This window comes from Canis lupus, chromosome 32 (genome assembly GCF_011100685.1).
Source record: "Canis lupus familiaris isolate Mischka breed German Shepherd chromosome 32, alternate assembly UU_Cfam_GSD_1.0, whole genome shotgun sequence".
Classification (NCBI taxonomy): Eukaryota; Metazoa; Chordata; class Mammalia; order Carnivora; family Canidae; genus Canis; species Canis lupus.
Window position 1 is genome coordinate 6,557,280 of NC_049253.1, and position 21,607 is coordinate 6,578,886.

Sequence of the window (21,607 nt, forward strand, 5' to 3'; positions counted from 1 at the left end):
TTGAGGAAACTCCATACTGTTTTGCAGATTGGCTATACCAGTTTGCATTCCCGCCAATAGTTTAAGAGGGTTAGGAGTGATGTTCTTCTTAAGAGGGTGAGAATTCATATATATGTTATAATCTTAATATTTTATATGAATCTATTCCAATTTGGTTATCAGGCAGTAAAGTAGTTTCAGTATAAATAATTTAATATAGGAAACATTTTATAAATGAAAAGTATATATTTAATAGATATAAGTGGGAGTTTAAAAGAAACTTAGGGGATCCCTGGATGGCTCTGGGGTTTGGTACCTGCCTTTGGCCCAGGGCGTGATCCTGGAGACCCAGGATCGAGTCCCACATCAGGCTCCCTGAATGGAGCCTGCTTCTCCCTCTGCCTGTGTCTCTGCACACCCCCCCCCTCTCTCTGTGTGTGTGTCTCTCATGAGTAAATAAATAAAATATTTTTAAAAAATAAAAGAAACTTAGTTATCTGCATGAGGAGTCTCTATTTCATAGATTCACTAAGGAATTTTTAAATTCTAGGCTAACTTCCTTTTATACTCTCACAACCTGTAATATTTTTCACTAAATTCTTCTCCTTCCCTTTTTCCCAAGGACTGCTTAATGTGAAAATTTATTTAAGCAACATATAAATCTTGATATTGAATATGTTTGGGGGACGTTTGACACTATGCTGAATTTGCTTATTCTTACTGATCTTTTGTAGTAAAGAGTTGAGTGCAGTATACTCCAGACTTGAATAATGTAGTTAAATAGACAACCTCTGAATGGTCATCTAAAATAGAATTCTGTGGGGTGCCTGGGTGGCTCAGTTGGTTAAGCATCTCCCTTCAGCTCAGGTCATGATCTCAAGGTCCAGAGATCAAGCCCCACATCTGACTCTGCTCAGCAGGGAGTCTGCTGCTCCCTCTCCCTCTGTGGGCGCTCTCTCTCTCTCTCTCTCTCTCTCTCAAAGAAATAGAATCTTTAAATAAATAAAATAGAATTCTGCTACCACTTCCCTATTGTTTTTAAGTACCTCTAAGAGAATCTTCTCTTTTTCCAACATTAAAGATATGCAGAATAGTATCATCCATCAATCTATCCATCAAGCAACCCATATTAGAGTTGGAAATGCAACAAGACATTGAGACATTCTAGGATTTCCTTTTTAGGGTCTCAAAATGGTTTAGTATATCTGCAACACCCTCTTTCCTCTGGGGCTGATGGCAGCAAGAGGAGAAGAATACACAAGAGAAACCAGAGTGAAGATTCTCTGAGTGACGAAGAAATCTCTCAGAAAGCAAGCCACCTTATGCTTTAGACACATTATACTTTAGACACCCAGAACCAGGGTATTTGAGGATGCTTTATGTTTGACATCATGCTAAATCTGATTTGTATTATACTAACTTAACATTTACGTTCTAAGGATGAATTGTTCTCCATACTGATTCCTACAAATATTATGTGTAAGAATATTTTTTATTTTCAAATTCTTGTTCTAAAGATCATATTATTGCTGAACAGTGACAAAAGTACTACTAACTGTGAATTAGTTTATAGCCCTGTAAGAATGCATTAAATTATATACCTGAGAACCTAATTGTCTATTGAAAAAAAATTCTATGGACTCAAATGACTAAACCAAGCTTCAGTAAATTAAACACTTAATACAATGGCTTGCACATAATAAGCAACAAATATTTTTGATTCAGTAAGCAATTATTAAATTCAAGTATGTTTTCTCTTTCTGAGCTGTTGTGATTAAAAAAATGGAGGCAATCTAAGATTTTTGTAGGTAGCAATTACATATGAATTTGTTATTCCTTCTTTTGCAATATTAGCCTAAATAAGAAACATTAGTACATGCACTTGGAGTTCAGATGAGGAATTTTGATAATTTAGATTATTTGATAAGCTATCTCACATCCCCTTTGGAAGGTGCCATAAGGGGATGAATAAGTGAATAATTTTTAAATTGATAGTAGTTTGAGTGAGTTAGGCCTAGATGTGTCTTTCAATTCTAGATAGGCAGTATGCTTAAAGAGTGAGTATAAATAAGCTTTCAAGTAAGTACTTAACATAGTAATTTGCATGTAGCATGCCGATGTAAGGTTTTTAGTGATTTCTTAGTGGCACACCGGCAGGACCTCTTACTACCAAATGAAGCAAAGATGGCTTTATTTCCTTTTATATAAAATAAAATATAGCTTCCTTTCCTTAGAAATATATTCTATAACTCAGAAATATGACTTCTCATTAAGAGGTAAAAACTTCCAGTCATAAAGTAAGTAAGTCATGTGGATATGATGTACAACATAGGGAATAATATAGTAACGTTGTAATAACTTTATACGGCGACAGATGGTGATGAGACTTATCATGGGGATCATTTTGTAATGTATAAAAATATTGAATCACTATGACATATACCTGAAACTAATAGGATATTGTATGATAAGTATAACACTTCAAAAAAGAAAGATGGCTCTTTAGACCAGCCAATTAATCTGAATTACTGCAGCTTTACTGTGATGCTTATTTTTTTATTTTGAAATTCATTGAATGTTTTATAGCCAATAAAAAATAAGATTAAATTACTTGAGTAAATGGTGCTGTTTTTTTCACACCTACTAAGGAAGTGGATATGTTTGCAAGTGTATGCATACACGTGTGCAATAAACTATTCATTAATATTCCAGAGACCCAACTAAAAGTGCAAGCAAAAGAGGAAATCTTAAAAAATAAATAAATAAAAATAAAAATAAAAAGGGGGGGAATCCCTGGATGGCTCAGTGGTTTAGTACTTGCCTTTGGCCCAGGGCATGGTCCTGGAGTCCCAGGATTGAGTCCCACATCAGGCTCCTGCATGCTCTCTGCCTGTGTCTCTGCCTCTCTTTCTCTGTGTCTCTCATGAATAAATAAATAAAATATTTTTTTTAAAAAAAGAGGAAATCTGTTGTCCAATAATAAGTGTAGTACATTGGTAGTAGGATTCTCAAGCTAAAGCACGGAGAAGAACTTGTGAGCATAAATGCTAAATCTAGAAACAAGTACTAAATTATTTGCTACTGACAAAAGGTTGGGAATAAAGCCAGGAATAATTCTTGGTATTTTTAAATGAAATTACTGTCCCCCGCATCCCTTAAAGAAGCATTATTTCTATAACGCCTGTATAAAAATTAATCCAGCATTACCTTTTTAAAAACCATTAGTTTTTTGGTTATGTTTTTGTTTTTGTATTTTTATTTTTCATGGGATGATTCTTTATTCAGATATTTAGGAAACTGTGCTATCAGAAATTAACTTGCTATTAGATTCCAGTGTGAAAGCCTAATCACGTAATTACATAATCACATACCAGAACGAATTTTGGTAGAAAGTGAAAAGCTGATAGCATTTGGGAGAATGTAGCTTTTGGAAGTACCATTCCCGGTAAGGTATATTTGGTATGAATATTTATTATGAAGAATGGAAGAAAACAATAGTGGGACCAGATAAGAGATTGAGATTCCTACTTTAATCCTTTTGTTCCCTTTCTTTTTCCTTTCTCTGTTTAAACCCCCATTGCTTCTTGGGCATTACTGTTCCACATTTCTTTCTAGCTAACTTCCTTATTTATGTCAGTTCCTCTTCAAACAACACCTTGTCTGTGAAGTTTTCTCTGACCCCTAGAAAGAATTTATAATTCTGTCCTCTCTTTTTCTTTTGTCCTTCGTGGATTTATTATTTCCTCCTTTCTTTTTGCCAATCCTTTGTACAATGTAACTTCCTGAATCCCGATGACATAGAGAGACTGGAGCGCTCTGTAAAGCCTAGAAAATGGGGCAAGTAGGGAATTCATCAAAAACTCCAATAAGTGACAAAATGTGAAAGGACTCCTGGCCTTACTGGCATTGAGCTTCAGTTAATAAGATTCTCCACTGGGTATGTTACTTACTGCTTATTCATAAGTGAGCTCTTATAGAGTACATTTATGGTGCATTTGTGCTCATTTTTCTTTCTTTTATCACACCAAAAAGATGAGTGTTGGGTGAAACATTTTTATCTACAGGTACACATACTTCCTCTGTAAATGAGAAGATCCCCTAGTTGCTAGGATTTGCCACATCCAAGGATTTTTGTTTTATAATCATACCTGTGCCTTAGTTGAAGCATGTCCCACAGAAACTTAGTTTTGATTTATGTTTCTGCTTATTCCACTAAACCAAGTGATAGATTTTATACCCTTATATTCAGATAAGGGTGTATTCAGATAGATAGATAGATAGATAGATAGATAGATAGATAGATAGATAGATAGATAGATGTCTTATCTATATCCCTATATTCTTTATATCCTAATATCTGTTAATATAGACAAGTCTCATACCTATTAGAGACACAGTTGATTATGGAATTAGTATATAAATGACACTGATGTATAGGTAACAAATTTAACTGTCCATGAAGTTATTTGTGTTTTCAGAAAGAAAACCATGAGAACAAATGTGTCTCTAGCTGGAGAACTTAGTAGGGGAACTTATCTCCTAGTTCTAAAACACAGCAAACACCATTTAATAGCTTATAGTCACAAGTAGCTTGAGCCCTTTCTTTGTAAACATTTAGACATTGACTGTGATCAACAATAACAGTATGTCCTCTGCAGCAGAGAATTTATTGCTCTCCTGAGTATTCAAGACTGGTTAAAAGAGGATCCCTGGGTGGCTCAGCGGTTTAGCGCCTGCCTTTGGCCCAGGGTGCTATCCTGGAGTCCCGGAATCGAGTCCCACGTCGGGCTCCCGGCATGGAGCCTGCTTCTCCCTCCTCCTGTGTCTCTGCCTCTCTCTCTCTCTCTCTCTCTCTCTCTCTCTCTATGTCTATCATAAATAAATAAATAAATCTTAAAAAAAAAAAAAAAAGAAAGAAAAAGACTGGTTAATGCTAGGATCTCCTCTTGTCTGTCATCTTGGAAAACTCTAATGTTCCAGAACCTGGAAAACCTGATGTCTTATGGGGATGTATTATCAAATTACTAGCTTGACTCATCTGTCACCTCTATTCGGTATTCTTTCTGGAGTATTGTTTGTCAGAAATATGTTAAAGTCTCAGCTTTGGGTTATAAATTCACTCATCATTTGTACTGGCTTTGCTGCTTTTATAATATGATATAAACATTTTGTTGCTAAATATAGGCTCATTTCTCTGATGACTACAGCCAACTTTTGGATGAATTACTGAGACACAAAAACTGTTTCAGCCCAATTAACTTGTGAAACAAATTTTAGCTGCAGTGTTTTTTTTTTTTTTTCAGTCAGAGGCAGTTGCTTTGACACTAACAATGAAAACTTATATTCATAGGAAGATTCAGCATAGCCTCAGCAGGACTCTTAGGCTATTCAGCAGTCAGTGAAAAGATTAATGAGTGTAGTTTATAAGGTGATGATGATCAGTTCATAACATTCATCAGAGGGCTAATGACAGATTTTTTTAAAAAGTTATTGTAATTTTTCTCTAAGATTACATAAGCATGATAAATAAAATATGAACAAAAATTCTGGTAATACAAGAGATTTTTAAGGTAGCAATCATTTTAATATGAAGATAATTTAAAAATAATCATGTCTATATTGTATTGCTTGAGACTTAAGTCTAGTGAATGACAAGAGGGTAGCACAGGTATCAGGATTTTAATTTATTTTTTTATGTAACAGTACTTCTGATAGATTTATTGATTTCCAGTTGTGCAGTTCATAGGTCATTTCTCTATAGTACTCAAATTATTTCTAATTAGATGAAAATTTCTACTCTTTTTAAAACATTTTGTAAATATTCTCTTGTATTTAGCATATCTATAGTGTATGTAAATCTTTAAATGGTCGTTGCTTTCTGTTTGAGGGTTTTTATTTTATGCACATTGAAGCACAGGATATCAGGTATCTTGTTAAGATGTTTGGTATATGTTAGAAAATTTATCTTCACTTCTTAAGTATCAGATTCTTTTAAAAATGTGACTAGGATATGCATTTAGCTTAGACAGATGAAGTGGAAAATTAAATGGTAATTATAAGAATGAAATTTTTCTGTATGTGGTTTATTGACCTTGCAAATCACCTGAATGTATTGAACAGTATTTGTCCTTTGCTCTCACATGTTTAACTGAAGATTATTCTTGCCCAACTGTGGGTCCAGGCTATAACTCTCTTCAGCTAGATTCCTCACTTCTAAAAGAGTATCTTGAATATTTGAGTATGAGCCCAGCCACAACCATACGGACTAGAAATCTAAGGAACCAGAGCCAGTGGTTGGCAGGTGGGCCAAACCCTCAAAAGGGCACTCACCATTATCTACCTGGATGGATTATCAGCTTTTCTATATATATATTTTTTTCTGTTTTATATATACATAGGCACTGTGATATCAGTTGTCATGTCTTCTTCTAAAGAGTTGTTTATATCAATTCATCCATCCTCATAATTTAAGTATATGTACCAAGCAGGATTTTGGTGAGCAAAGAGTAGGACTGGTGCAAAGCTATGTAATTGCAAGTAATCAACTGCCAAAGAGGTAAGCTGCCCCTTAGTAGACCAGCCTCAAGTCAGAAAAGATAAGTACTGTGATAAGGCATGAGAGAGGTAAACAATTCTGCTGGTCTCCAAAATGCAGCTTGCAGAGTCCTAAATTTAATTCTAAAATTTCTATAAGGTCTTAATAATAATTCTATAAATGTCTCACACCTCAGAGATACCACAGAAAGATCATTTAATTTCATATTTGATATTTCCAGAATAAGAATAACTTGGGTGCTTCAATGAGTGTGTATTCCGGGGTTATAGTAGGCATATATATGAATAGAAGATAATATGAACTGAATTACTCACAGAACTTTGTCAAGTATCAATAGCCACTGTATACCTGTTAGATATTTCTTTGCCATTAGAAAAAGCTCCTGGTGTGGGCACTTTGCTTAGAAAATGGAATAAGGCTGGATTATAGCTCTTCCTTGTCCCAGTGGTTTGTACCTTTATATAAAACACAGATTGCACAATATTTATTTCTTGAATGTGAATTATGAAAAATGCTGTCTTTTCTTTTTGCAATTTATAAATAGGCAAAATAGCAAAGAAAAATTGCCTGATCTGACCTCATAGTGTTGGCTGATATCAAAGCAGAATATTGAGACTACTTCATTCTCTCTTTGACCATCCTGCCTAACAGTGAAATAAATTATCAATTTTAATAACTGGCTGATAAACAACTATTTATTAGCTTTCAAGATTATAGTATAGATAATTTTCTTTTTTAAAAAAAGATTTTATTGGGACACCTGGCTGGCTCAGTGGTTAAGCATCTGCCTTCAGCTCAGGGCGTGATCCTGGAGTCCCGGGATTGAGTCCCACAGGCTTCCTGTGTGGAGCCTGCTTCTCACTCTGCCTGTGTCTTTGCTTTTCTCTCTGTGTCTCTCGTGAATAAATAAATAAAATTTTTTTCAAAAAATTAAAAAATATTTTATTTATGTGAGAGAGAGAGAGAGTGAGTGACAGAGCACAAACAGGGAAAAAAGGCAGAGGTAGAGGGAAAAACAGACTGCTCTGCTGAGTAGGGAGTCTGATGCAGGATTTAATTCTGGACCCTGGGGTCAGGACCTGAGCCAAAGGCAGACACTTAACCAACTGAGCCACCCAGGTGCCCCAGTATAGATACTTTTCTAAAGCCCTCTGGAACCCAGAAAGAGGAATAGAAAATAGCAATATGTATGTTAAATTGTACTCTATTTTTTCATTGTCGTCATCATCAAATATTTTGGGTTGGTTTATTTTTTTATTGTGGTAAAATACACATAGCATAAAATTTTTTATCTTAACCATTTTTAAGTATAGTTAAATGTCATTAAGTACATTTACATTGTGGTGCAGCCATCATCAACACTCATCTACAAAACTTTTCATTTTGCAAAACTGAAGCTCTACATCTATTAAACAATGACTCCACATTCCTCTCTCCCCTAAGTTCCTGACAACTAACATTCTACTTTCTGTCTCTATAATTTTGCCCACTCTAAGTACCTCATGAAACCATACAGTATTTGTTTTTTTGTGACTGGCTTACTTCACTTAACATAGTGTTCTCAGGGTTCATCTATATTGTAACATATGACAGGATTTCCTTCCTTTTTAATATTTCCTTGTCTGTTGGTACCACACTTATTTGTTCATCTGTCAGTGAACACTTGGGTTACTTCCATGTTTTAACTGACGTGAATAATTCTGTTGTGAACTTGGGTATACAAATATCTCTTCAACACCCTGATTTTGGTGCTTTTGTGCATATACCTAGGTATAGAAATGGTGTGTTATATGGTAATTCTAGTATTAATTTCTTGAGGAACTGTTGTAGTTTTCCACAGCAGCTGTATTATTTTATATTCCCACCAGTAGTGCACAAAGGTTCCAATCTCTCTAGATCTTCACCACTACTTACTTTCTTTCTGTTTGTCTGTCTGTCATCCTAATGGGTATGAGTGGGTATCTTGTTATGGTTTTAATTTGCATCGAAAAAAATTTTTAAATATATAGTTTTACAATTTATTCCTTTCCTTCAGGAAGCATTCATTTTGTTATGCACATCTTTTTGATACATTGCCTGAGTGTTTAATCAAACATTCCCAGATTAAGGCATCTTGTTAAAACACACACACATATACACACACACACACACAGAGAGATTATATAATAAACTGAATAGCTGATTTCATTTGAGGAGGTTGGTGATATTCACAGAACAAAACCTCATTCATTTCAGGTTTTGCTTTATTCTGTGTGCCCTTAATTGTGGTTAGCAGTGTTGTTTTCACTGATGCTTTTTATTGGCCATAGAATAGGGAAAAAAAGTCTTAAGAATATGAACTTTTGATAGTGGTTTATATTTTTCATGTGCATTTGTGACAGATGAAATGAGAAAGGAATTGTAATGTAGAGCTGGCATGTGTTTTAGGATTGAGGGAAGATACAGAAGGTATGAAGTATAAAGTAGAGTAAGGTGAGAGAAAGTAAATCCAGAATGATGTTGAAAGGATAGATTCAGCAATAAGAGATTAGTCAGAAAAACAAGAGTAAAGTAAGTGCTCCATTGAAGTATTTTGAACCCTGCTATCCCATACCTCTTCCCCACTCTGCTTAATGAACACAGGTTGGACAGAGCCCATAAATCTACTCTCCTTCTAATATCTCAAATTGTGCCTCCCCCAGTGTATTGCCTCTCTCCTGGCCAGTATCAGTTTTGAATGGAACAGTTCCAATGGCCTGTCTCCGTTTTATCATCTCAATTATAATTCTTTGTATGACACAGCAAATCTATTTACAACAAGATCAATAAGAAACTCTTTGGACCTTCTGTTAAAGCAAACTCCTAGCCTTTTAAAATTTCCATAATCCAATTTGGAATTCATTCAGAAAATCATTTCTGAACAACTTCAGATAATCCTCTACTTCAGAGGTGTCATCAGATACTTGGTATTCAGCTAGAAAATAACTTACATAAGAAATTGATCTTAGCTAAATAAGATACTAATGATGGTATTAAGAAAAGAACTAGTGTGGTCCTTTGAATCCCTCTGTCCTTAATTTGCATCATCAGCTGCCCCCATGCCTACCACTGTAGCTTTAAACAAAAGAATTTTATTTATTTATTTATTTATTTATTTATTTATTTATGAGAGACAATGAGAGAGAGAGAGCGCGCGCATGTGCATGAGTGAGGAGGAGAGGCTGACAGAGAGGAAGAAGCAGACTTAGGACCCCAGGATCATGACCTAAGCCAAAGGCAGACACTTAACCAACTGAGCCACCCAAGCATTCGACCACTGTAGCTTTAACAGAATTGGCAGATATATCTGATTCTGCTGGAGTCATGGTTATACCACCTGACTCATTTTGAAACACTGATCATTCACCAGGAACCAGGAAAGTATCCAGACATATGAGAGAGGAGGTATACTGTCAAATTAAGTTGGACATATAGATGTTCTTGTGGTCTGTATTTAATTATAGTAACATGAGGCAAAGGTTCAGTTCTTTACAAAATAGCTAGCTGTCTTCCCAAAATTGTTGAAACACTATGCCCTTACTTCTCAATCTCTAATCTAAATATGTGCCTTATAATTAATTCAACAAATAATTCTGCATTTGTGATCAAACATTAGTTCATAGACATACTCTGTCTTGTGGGAAGATACTACAAGATCCAGAACTGACTTAAATGATTTCTAGGGGCAAACTGCTTGGAACATCTTTGTCTTCTTACCAAATATAATGGTAAATGATATGATATCAGGAATTAACCAACATTATGGCATTGGCACATGATCATCTCACACATCTGCCTCTCTGTGAGATATAAAACTCTGGAATTATTCACTTAAAAGCACTTAATGAGCTTGTCAAAGGCACTTTGACTCAGCTCTGTTTATTTTATAGTGAAAACAGAGGAACAAATTCTACCCTCCCAAAGCTACCATACTAGTAGAGAGAGAAACATTAAACAAATAAATACATAAACAAACACATAATGGGATAAGTATTATGGAGAATAACAAAGTCCTAGGGGGGTAAGATAATGTAGATGAGTGGAGGTCTAAGGATATAACACTTAAGCCAAATTTTAAGGATAACATAATATACTAATTTTTAAAAAAAAATGTATAACTACTGCTTAACTTTGTGCTTACCCAGTAATAGTGGTAGACAGGTTGGGAATGTCCTGGAAGAGAGACAAGCATGTGAAAAGGCTCAGGGATGGTAAGGATTTTGGTGTACTCAAGAAATTGGAAGAAGGCCCTTATGTTTGGAGCAGGATGGAGAAAGGAGTACCAAGGAGGGCCAGAAGATGGGCAGAGTACAAATTAGGCAGAAACTTGAAGGTCATATCTAGTAGCAATGGACAGCTATTTAAAGGACTTCCTGTAGGCATGGGACAAAATATGAAGCATATTTAAATCCGCTGTCTAGAGAACTGATGGCAGAGGGGGAAGAGAAGAAGCTGGGCCAAGTAAGAGGCTTTTGCAGTAGAGCAGGTGATAAGACAGTGACTACTTGGGTTGGTAACATTGTAGTGGGGGGTAGAAAGAAGTCTTAATTCAAGATCTATTTTGGAGATAAAATCAGGATTTGGTTAGACATTAGTAGATAAGTAATACAAAAAGTGGGAAAACTTCTTTACCTCAGATTCTAGCTTACAGGTTAAACCATAAAACTGTGGACAGATGCTTATGGCTTCATTCCTCCTTTTAATTATTTAAACATTTATTCACTCATCAAATTTATTAAGCTTCTTCTGTATGTCAGGTACTCTGTAAGGGTACTGAAGATACACCATTCCATTATGTAATGACTAGCTTGATTGATTATATATGTTAAAACAAGGCGCCAAGAAGACTAAAATTCTCAATTGCATCTCTGTAGATTTTGTTTCCTTAGCTCAGAGGTTCTCATCAAGGATGCCTAGGGCGCTCTGGGTGTGAGGGGGTGATTATAAATGGTATAAATTGGCACACTGGTTGTCACACTGACAAGGTAGTACTATTGGCACCTAGTGTGGGGCCTGCTGCTGACAATCTTGTCATGCAAGAGATCATCCTATATGGCCAAAAAGGACAGTTATACTCCTGTTGATGAACCCTGGTCACCTTTATTTCAACTAATGATGGTTCTCCAGCCCTGGCTAGCAGTTTGACTTTAAAAACGGGATATAAATGGAATGCCTTTATGTCAGAATTCTTTCCAGTCTTTCCACATGATCCTTTGGGCTCTCCAGAGACCCTTGACTTGCTCCTCTGCTCTCCAGAATGTGCTCAGGGTGCAGCTATTAGGGCAGCACAGATGAGAACAAACCCTTTTTCCTTCTTGTGCTATGTATTCTTGGGATAAGTGTTTAACCTTCATTACTTCTATTTTCTCATCTGTAAAATGGAAATAGCATTAGTTATCTACTTCATGAGGTTATTGTGTTGTAACCTATAGAGACAGAACAACGCTTGGCCTTAGCACGTGGTGAGGACCCAATGGATATCAGCTGTTATTGTTCAACAATATAGAAGGCAGTGTGCTGGATACCATGAAGGTAACATCACTATCACAGCTTCTGCCTTGGAGGAGATCACCAGAAGACATGTCTGTCATCCAAATGCAGGGCACCTTATGATACGTTTTTTGACAAAAATCTAGCTGTGATGGCTCTTTGCTAATATGACTCCAGGTGCCTCCACTCAGAGCCTTGGATTACAGGATGGATGGCTTCTACTCATTGGGTTTATTCTTCAGCTTTATACTTAGTGTCTGGGAGGAATTACTTCTTTTTCCAGGGGATATTCCTGGCCCTCCCTGTTTTGGTGAGATTACCTCCCCACTGTGAGTTAGCTGGGCCCTCCTTTTGATTCCTGTTTTCCAATTTAGCTACATCCTGAGATTCCTGGATTTCCCCCCACCACCTTGGTCAGTGGTTCTGATCACTATATCATTGCTGGTTTGGGGGTTAATATGGCACCATTTTGATCTTCCAAAGCCCAATTTTGGACTCTATTGTCTGCTTAGCTTCATAGTCAAGGCTATAATCCTCCTGAAATTTTATAAATATTTTATTCAATATGAAACTAGTTTCAACCATTTCGGAATAAATCATAAATATATAGACTAGGAAGAAAAGAACAATTCATTCTTCTAGATAACAGAACGAATCAACATCCCTATAAATAATGATAATGGCAGCAAAAGTATTTATCTTTTTGATATGTAAAGTTTCATCTTTTCATGATTCTAGGATTATCTTATTTTTCCCTGGAAGCCCTAATGTTCTAGAGATTCATAAATGATAATTAATGCTTCAAATATATAACTGATATGCCTCATATCATAGCAGAACTCCAGCATTAATTTATTCACAAAAGCTCTACTTAGTTAATTAGCAGTTTATTCATGAGACGGATTTAATTTGACTTTGTATGAAATTTTATATAACACACTAAAATTTTTAAAAAATATTTAATAACTACTGCTTAATTTTGTGCCCCATTAAACAATGATGTCAGTATGAAAATGTATTCAAGTTAGAAAATTCATTAGTTTATCTTCAAGGCAGCATGTTCTAGTAGCTCCATTTTTTCCTTCCCAGGCATTTATTATACATATAACAGAAAAGATAAAATGGTTTCATTTGCACAAGGATATTTTTAAATAATGAGAAGAATGAATGTTAGAAAATGAGAAAGAGTGCTGTTACAAATACTTAACATTAAACCCTGCACACCTTAAATTTCTTTAACAGCTAGAATAGTTCATTGAAAATTACCAGAATGCTAGGCACCGAGTTTTTAATATTCTTCTTTAAATACAAGCACCTTACAAAATAAAACCTATTGCCATATAGAGCCAAATTTTAATGTTTTCTTTTCCCTTTTTAAGTTTATATGAAGTCCACAGTTGGAGCAAATGGACAGCATGATTTTCTGATTTGATTAATTCACGTAATCATTACTTCAGTACTTCCTAATTGATCAAATACTGTGGGTTAGATGCTATGGTAGCAAAGATCAGTAAATCATGATTCCAGTGATGTAAGACATGACAGTTCACTTGGAATATATAGTATACTTAAGGAGCTACTATAAGCAGCAATTTCATTAATGGCAATAAGCTTTTATTCTCAGCAATAAGCTTTTTAATCAATACTTGTTAAACACTTTACAAACCACACTTGTGTGTAATACAGATTTTTCTGGGTACCTATGAGCAAAAACAAAGATAAATATATATATCATGTTTACCTTAGTTATATTCATTCAAAGGAAGAAACCCCATGAAACTGTTATTACCATTATAGAGATATAATGGGTTTGTTGGAAGTACTTTCTAATATTTAATTATTTTGTATTATAATATATCTAGGGTACCTTATTTGATTGCATTATTATTATAATTCTAACTGGGAAAAAAGCTTGCTGAGCTATTAAATGAAACTACATATACATGTAACCACGATTTTTCAGAACAAGCCCATATGAAGCTTTAAATAATTTTAGGTGCACATTTTATATGTAAAGACTGAAAATAATGACTCCATCATTAAAGGTCTTATAAATACCTAGGATGCTATGAAGAAGAGTCAGAGTTGCATAAACTTTCAGACACATTAAGTTTTTAGTATTGCCTCTTATCCTTTAGGAAAGGAAAATACAAAAGAGACTAATAACTGAACATTTCTGGAACATGTTATCATTTGATGTTTCAGAACTTAATAAAGCAAATGAAAAAAAAATTAAAAAGCTATCTTAAGAGTAATTTTATCTTCCATTCCATAGTGAACATACACCAAGCTTTATACTTTCACCCAGTGCTTTTTCAAATGACTCATGCTTTCTAAACTTCTGGAAGGATTGACAGTGTAATTATTAGAATGGCTACATTGTGTGCTGATTGAGAGCAGGGGCTGTGGAATGGATGGCCCACCTGTACTACTTAAGTCTTTGTAATCTTTGGCAAGTTGCTTCTCTATGCCTCCATTTTTCTCATCAATAAACTGAGCTAGTGTTAAAATTCATCTCATACAATAATTGCAAGGATTTATGAGTTAATATAATGCTTAGCACACTGTGTAGCACATGGTAAGCAAATGTTAACTATTACGAGGTTAAGCTCCAAAGCTGAAATTTCCTTTTAAAATCAAACCATAGCATAATAGAGAAAGAAATGGCTGATAAATACATGAAAAAAAATGGTTCACTTTGCTAATAATCAAAAAATATTAACAGGCAATAACTTTTTTCCAACTTTTTTTAACTGAAAAAACTGTGGGCATCTTCTCAATATTGGGGTACAACTGTTGTGGAAGGTAGTGTGCCCTGTCCTCATACGCACAAACATATATTTCTGCTTATTACTTATTTTAAACAGGGAAGATACTTCTAACATGAAATAGTGCCCATGACTTAAAGTGAAATGAAAAACACAATTAACCTAATAATTTGTATATATCGTATGAGTCTACTTTTTGAGACGAAAAATATATGACTTTGTGTTTGCAGGGGGACCAAATATGTTTAAAGATACATAGAAAGTTGAAAGGATATGCATAAAGTTAAAATTATTTTATTCCAGAGAGTGGAATTGCGGTTAACAGATAAGAGCATATTTGGTATACTTCCATATTTTGCTAAAAAGAAATGTTAAATACACGTATTGAAGGGGATTCCTAAGGCAAAGAATCACTGGTTAGGAAATTCTAGCCCCAAAACCTGGAGAAGAAATGAATCCCAAAGATAATTATATCTACTTATATAGAGAGCTTTGAAAGCCCTGGTTTTAATTTACTTTGTAGAGTAACTAAATCCAGTTGCTGAGTTGTAGGAAAGTCTTCACTTAAGATGGAAGACAGATAAGGCTTCTTAGGTGGCAAGGGATCAATGCTGCCTTCTTAAGGACATTGCCAAAAGCCCCAAGTCTGTGTTCACTGGCAAATACATGATCATAAAAGAAATTGGGGTGTTTTACAAGGAAAATCTAGCTAGCACTCAGCCCAAAAGCTATATATATTTTGGAAGGCCACCTCTAGCCCATAAAGTCATGTTTATTGCAGTTTAAAAAACAGAGAGATACACCCTGAAAATACATACTCTAGGCTTTGATAGTAATCATCTTCTCTTATTGTTCAGAAAATGTTTCTAAACTGTTCCATACACTTCATCAGACCTTAGTTAATATTTGGAGAATTAAAATGAAAAGTTGCATAGAGATTATTTTGTGTAAGAGATACCACTGAATATATTTATGTTATACAGAAAATTGTGTCCTCAGGATCTAGCAATACAAAGACATGTAGAAAAGAGGAAATGTTTAGAGTTAATATAGATTGTTATGAAAACTGTAAGTCCTGTAATGTTTTACAATATTTTGTTTTGGTAGTTTTCAAAGTAATCTGAAAACAAAAATTCTGCATGAACATGTTGCAAATCTATTGATGTATAATTTTTTTTCTTGTTTAATGTCAACATATTGATTGTCTTTACAGAGTTACTGGAGGTGAACTCTTTGAAGACATAGTGGCAAGAGAGTATTACAGTGAAGCAGATGCCAGGTAAGTGACTTGCCCAGGGGCAAGATATAAGACTCAACATTCAAATGACACTGTTCAGTATATCTCTTTACAAATGCATCATAAAGCTTAGTATTTATGAGACTCTCATAATACCATCTTAGACGACTTCTCATGATGAGTCCATCTTAGCTATTTCTCTCTCTTATGGATTTCCAGGATAATTGTTTAGGGAAAAAAAAAAAAAAAACCTAGAATCTGGTCTACACTTTGTTATTATCTAACATCTATAGTTAGTTTTTTTAAAAAAATTAAAAAATATGTATTCAACTTGGAATGACTTCTGCTAAAGAAATATACTTTTCTAGCAAAGTTAAGAGATCAAAGATTCAGATCTTCTGGTCTCTAGATCCTAAGCTGCTCCTTATGGTAGCTACTAATAACGCATGGCTATTTTAATTTCAGTTAATTAAAATTAAATAAAAATTTAGTTTCTCAGTTGTACTAGCTACATTTTGAATACTTACTGGCTATAAGTGACTAGTAACTATCAATTGGACATAGCATTTATAGAACATTTCCATTATCACAGAAAGATTCACTGAACAGCCCACTCTAATCAGAGATCATAAAAAGAAACAGACTACAAAAGCCCCAGTGGTATCCTTAAAGCATTATTAGCTGTTTAACGCTGGAAATTCCAGGATAGCTTTTGGAACCTTCATGTAAAAAATATTGATTCGGATGTATCAGAGCGTTCAAAAGGATTTCTCAATCTTGTTAATTGATATCATCTTTAGAGAAGTTAACAGTGGTTATACATTTTTTCTCATTCGAAACTTCCTAGTCTGCACAAAGGCAACCTTTTTGGAATGAAGCGACATTAGTTTACTTGCCTAGATACTATTTAGATGTATCATGTTAGTTTTCCTTGGCATTTCTTTATACATATTCAGTAGTTGGCACTTGTTTTGAAAGATCTAGCCTTGGGTAATTGACTCATTATTAACAATGTAAATGAGATCTTATGAAAATTCAGTTACTTATTGTCTGCCCCCATTATCTAATGCTCTCAGAGCTTCCTAAAGCTTGCTCATCCCACTGTAGCCTGCACTCAGCAGATAGTCAGCTGATAGCATGTTCCCTCCCCATCCCTTCAAAGTAGCACATGCATACACAGGCTCGCTTGCAAATCTCTAATTAATCTTCTTGGTTTAATGCCAGTTTATGACAGTCTGTGAATCTTATCTGTACATGACTACATTCTAATTTTTTAATGGAATTTTTACTGCCAAAGTCAAATAGAAACTTCCGTGTCATTTATACTCTTATAAGTGAATCATCCTCCAATTCTTATGTTAGGGCCCTGAAAAGGGACTTTAGAGCAGCCTTGCGAGAAGCTATTTGCCCATTTACCTAGACAGGGTAATAATTTTAATCAGGTAGTTCACTAGTTAGGGAATTACATTTATTTTGCTTTTTAAAGTTATGTTAAGTCATTATGTTTGAAAAGTATTGTTTGAAATTAAAATAGAAACTGTTTTCAATATTGAAGAGCCGTATAGATAACAGAAAAGACCCTATAGGTTGGATCATATTATATGCACATTTATTATTGTTTTGGAATTTGGTACAAGTTCTTTTTTAGGGTAGGTCCCATACAAAATCAAGGAGAAGGAACATTTTTTTCCCCAAAGATGAACTTAAAGAAAAAGGCTTCTTACTAGTCCTCAAGAACTAAAGAATTGAATCCATTCTCACTAGTAAAAAATGATGTTCATTTAATATGAATTATTGTATGCTTTACTATGCATTATTCATTAAGCCTAATGACTTATATCTGTGGTTTGAGAAGAGAAAGTGAAATATTTCTAAAAAGTAGTACAAAGTGAAGAAAAGTCATAGGATTTAAAAAATAATTACCAACATCCAAGTAAGCTATTTGGTCAAAAAGCAACTAATGTTTGGCTCTTTTAGTGGGACTCTTTATAGAGTTAGACCTGGGAAATCATAACCTTGATCATTTTTTACATTCACATTGTAGTAAATCAGATGGTGATTACTTTTTATAATTCAGGAATTTACTGAGTAATATTATTTTGTAATTAAATGGCTGAAAATAGCCTTATTAAAATGTTTGTTAATAAATGTAGCTCAGCACATAACCTGCATTTGAATCACACAGTAAATTTGAACAAAATATGTCAGTGTGGTCTATATTATGTCAGATGACAACGCATGGGAAGCTTACAGGTGCCAATCAATGATTTATCCCTTCTAATTTAATTAGCAGTCTATTTGACATCAGTGAGCCTTTTAAGAATAGTATAAATTGTGTTTTTTGACATAATAATAAAAAATTTTCCTTTAGTGAGGTGTATAAAAAAGTATCAACATTACTAGTGTTCAGGGGATTTTAAAATTTGTTTTTTTGTAAGTTCCTAGCCCTTCTCTAGAGTATGCCTATCCTGAAAACGGGTTTATTTTATGTGATGGGTTTACTTGAAATTCTCCCTCTGTATTGGAGACTTGCATTAGTTTTCCTCTTACTATATTATACAAGAAGCACCATTTCTAAGTCAAAATGATAAATGTGTCCCTCCATTTTTTAACCCTTGTTTCACCTGCCACTTCATCTGTGTTTACCCTCTTGTTTCAACACCTATGTTTAATTGTGACCTCAGATTTTAAACAGTTTAGATGTGTATGAGAAATAACCTTAAATTTTATATTGGCTGAAGAATTTTCCCAGAACATTATGGGAATATTTATAAATTTTTCTTCTTGAATATGGAAATTTTGGCTTCTGTATACAAGTGATTTAATTTGTATACTTGCAATGGAAAAAAAGCACAGCTCAAATTGTTTTGTCTGAATATGTCACAAACTGTATGTTGGATGTCATTTTCGTTAGAACCTGAATTAGCTTTATTCAGCATTATTAAATTCCAGTGTAAAGCTAAAAAAATGTTGTGAAAAAATATAATTTTTGTTTGTTTGTTTGTTTCGTTTTAACTTTCATTTTATTTTGTATTCAATGTGATTATGTACCTTTAAAATGTTCTCCCTTCCATTCTGCCCTTGTATCTTTACAGTCATTGTATACAGCAGATTCTAGAAAGTGTAAATCATTGTCACCTAAATGGCATAGTTCACAGGGACCTGAAGGTCAGTATATGGAGTCCATAAATCTGAATCAAAGGAGTTTTGTTTTGTTTTGTTTTGTTTCTGGGGAAAGGGCAGAGGGTGGGTATTTAAAATGGTTCCCTTGCCTTTCCCAATTTTTCCCTAAAATGACTACATGATGAAATGATAATGCATGATGCCTCTTTCAGTTTGCTCATCTACAGGCTAAATATACATCATAGCAAAAAGAGAGGGTCCATATTGAAAACACAACCTATTAAGTTTCCAAGCAATAAACTACCAGAGGCGGTTTGGGGCAGGCTTTCCTGAAATGTCCAGCATTTGCCTGGAGACGAACTTGGCCTGTGATGTATGTCCGCCTGTAGATTTAAACACCACTTCTGTTCTGAGACCATGGGTTGCTGTAGCAAAACAACTGGTTACACATTGCTCCATTTGAGTCTGATGAACCCTCAGGCAAGAGATAATAATTGCCAGCTAAATTAAAGCACAAGAAGTTAATGATTTATCAAAAATTCATTATGTATCCTAATTTAACCTTAATGATGTCTTGACTGCTAATGTGACAGCTTTGGAATGATACTAGAAAAATGGGAGGGATTGGGAAAACAGTTTTTTCTATGTGGGGTGAAGGTGGACCACAGCAGCTATAAAAATTTTATTTGCATTCCAGTTCTTTTCCCATAAGAATTTATAACTAGGAAAGGAGCTACTGAATTAAAATATTTTTAAGATGATTTTTTTTCCTAAGATCAAGTGGATCTACATTTTTGCTCACATCTGGCAAGATCCTGATTGCTCTGAGGTAGTAGTCACTCTGCTTGAGCAATATGTTTACATTACTGAAGGTGGTAAAATACAACCCCAGTTGTCTGCTGGTTTTGCACTTTAACCCAGTCTCTCTGAGGGTATACAGACAGTGAGTGTAAGCTTGGAACTAACACACGCCCCCTGGTGTTTGCATGCAGTCATTGCATTCAGCAGATCCTGGAGGCTGTGCTACACTGCCATCAGATGGGCGTAGTCCATCGGGACCTGAAGGTGAGTAATGCCCTTGGAGAAGATAAACCACCACACAATTCCTAATGACTGTTCAGCTGCAATTATGCCTATAAAGGAAAAACTATGAGCCAGAAAGTTGTGTGGACTCATTCCAACATATTACTAAAACACTTTCCTTCACCACAGTCTCTCTTATTTCATCTTTTTCCTCATCCACGCTTGAAACTTACATAAATCCCATTTCATCCAGAGGAATAATGTCCTACCATTAACAATAAAGAGGCTACTTATGTTTTCCTTCCTCGTAAGACTATAGCATTTAATGTGACACTGCATAGGACTGATGATCTTTTTCATTCTAAACCTGTTCTGTGGACATTGATCAAACATACTATTTTGGAGTCATATTGTGTATACCTAATATTATGTAAATAGTTGTGAATATTATAAAGAGAATAGTTATTAAATAGGTTTTTAGCATTAAAGAACCTCTGTCTGAAGTCTCTTTCCCTTAACAGTAGTCCTGGGAATTCTGAGGATGTTGAGGCTTCCTGTTCTTTACATTCCTATGTAAAGATACTAGTGCCTTTTAAAACAGAGAGGAAAAAAGTAAAATTTTATCATAAAATAATAATTATGTAACATATATTGACTAATACTTTTAAGACTCCACTCAGTTTCTGATATCACTGCGAATGAGAAGTGTTTAGATCATTTAGAAATTAAATAGTTCAGAAGGAGACTATTCTTTCATTCATTTTCTGGCCCCTTCTCCCAAGACTCTAGTTTCACTTATGGAATTTCAGAGATCTAGTGAAGGCCTAGAAACTTAAATGAAACCACTGAGTGGGCAAAATAGCAAATGTGAGCACTATGTAGTTGTCATTCTTTGTTTCAAGCCTCATCCATATACAAGCATTAGTACAAAGGCAGAAAAATAATTTAGAATGTCTCCAGCTGTATATGTTTAGTGGGAGGACCTGGGGTGGTTTCTCATGTGCGGACTTCTCTAGTTGTGATAAATCTGTAGTTTCCATCATTTAGTATGCTCTAGTAGAATATATCTCTAAGGATCCACAACAAGTTATTTGAAGATGTGATTTATAAGCAAAGCATTGCCTTAGGTTTCTGGAATATTCCTCTGATTTCAGTTTGAGTCTTAGATCTTTAAATGTGAACCATAACCAAAGTTATGGTTAATGGCATTTTCTTTTCTTTTCTTTCCTTCCTTCCTTTCTCCTTTTTTCCTTTTTTTTTTTTTTTTTTTTTTTTTGAGAGCCAAGACAGGACTCTACATCTGCTAACACTTTACCAAGTGTACCCATCATGATTAAGGAAAAACAATAGGTTCCTTTGAAAATTCATATCTTTGGCAGGCACCTCAAGAATTCCTTACCAGCCACAGAGAGA

At 34.7% G+C, this 21,607-nt stretch overlaps 1 protein-coding gene across 18 annotated transcripts in view; it reads left to right on the forward strand.

Annotated features, from left to right (window-relative positions):
- The window catches only part of CAMK2D (calcium/calmodulin dependent protein kinase II delta), a 301,491-nt gene that overhangs the window by 194,489 nt on the left and 85,395 nt on the right, over nt 1-21,607 (forward strand). For 11 of the 18 annotated variants that reach the window (XM_038581788.1, XM_038581795.1, XM_038581800.1 and 8 more), the window contains exons 5-6: nt 16,025-16,090; nt 19,144-19,216. In XM_038581788.1, coding sequence (XP_038437716.1) covers nt 16,025-16,090; nt 19,144-19,216 — 139 coding nt within the window. Of the gene's footprint in view, nt 1-16,024; nt 16,091-19,143; nt 19,217-20,163; nt 20,237-21,607 lie in introns of all 18 variants that reach the window. The other 7 variants (XM_038581789.1, XM_038581804.1, XM_038581805.1 and 4 more) reach the window with 1 other exon arrangement.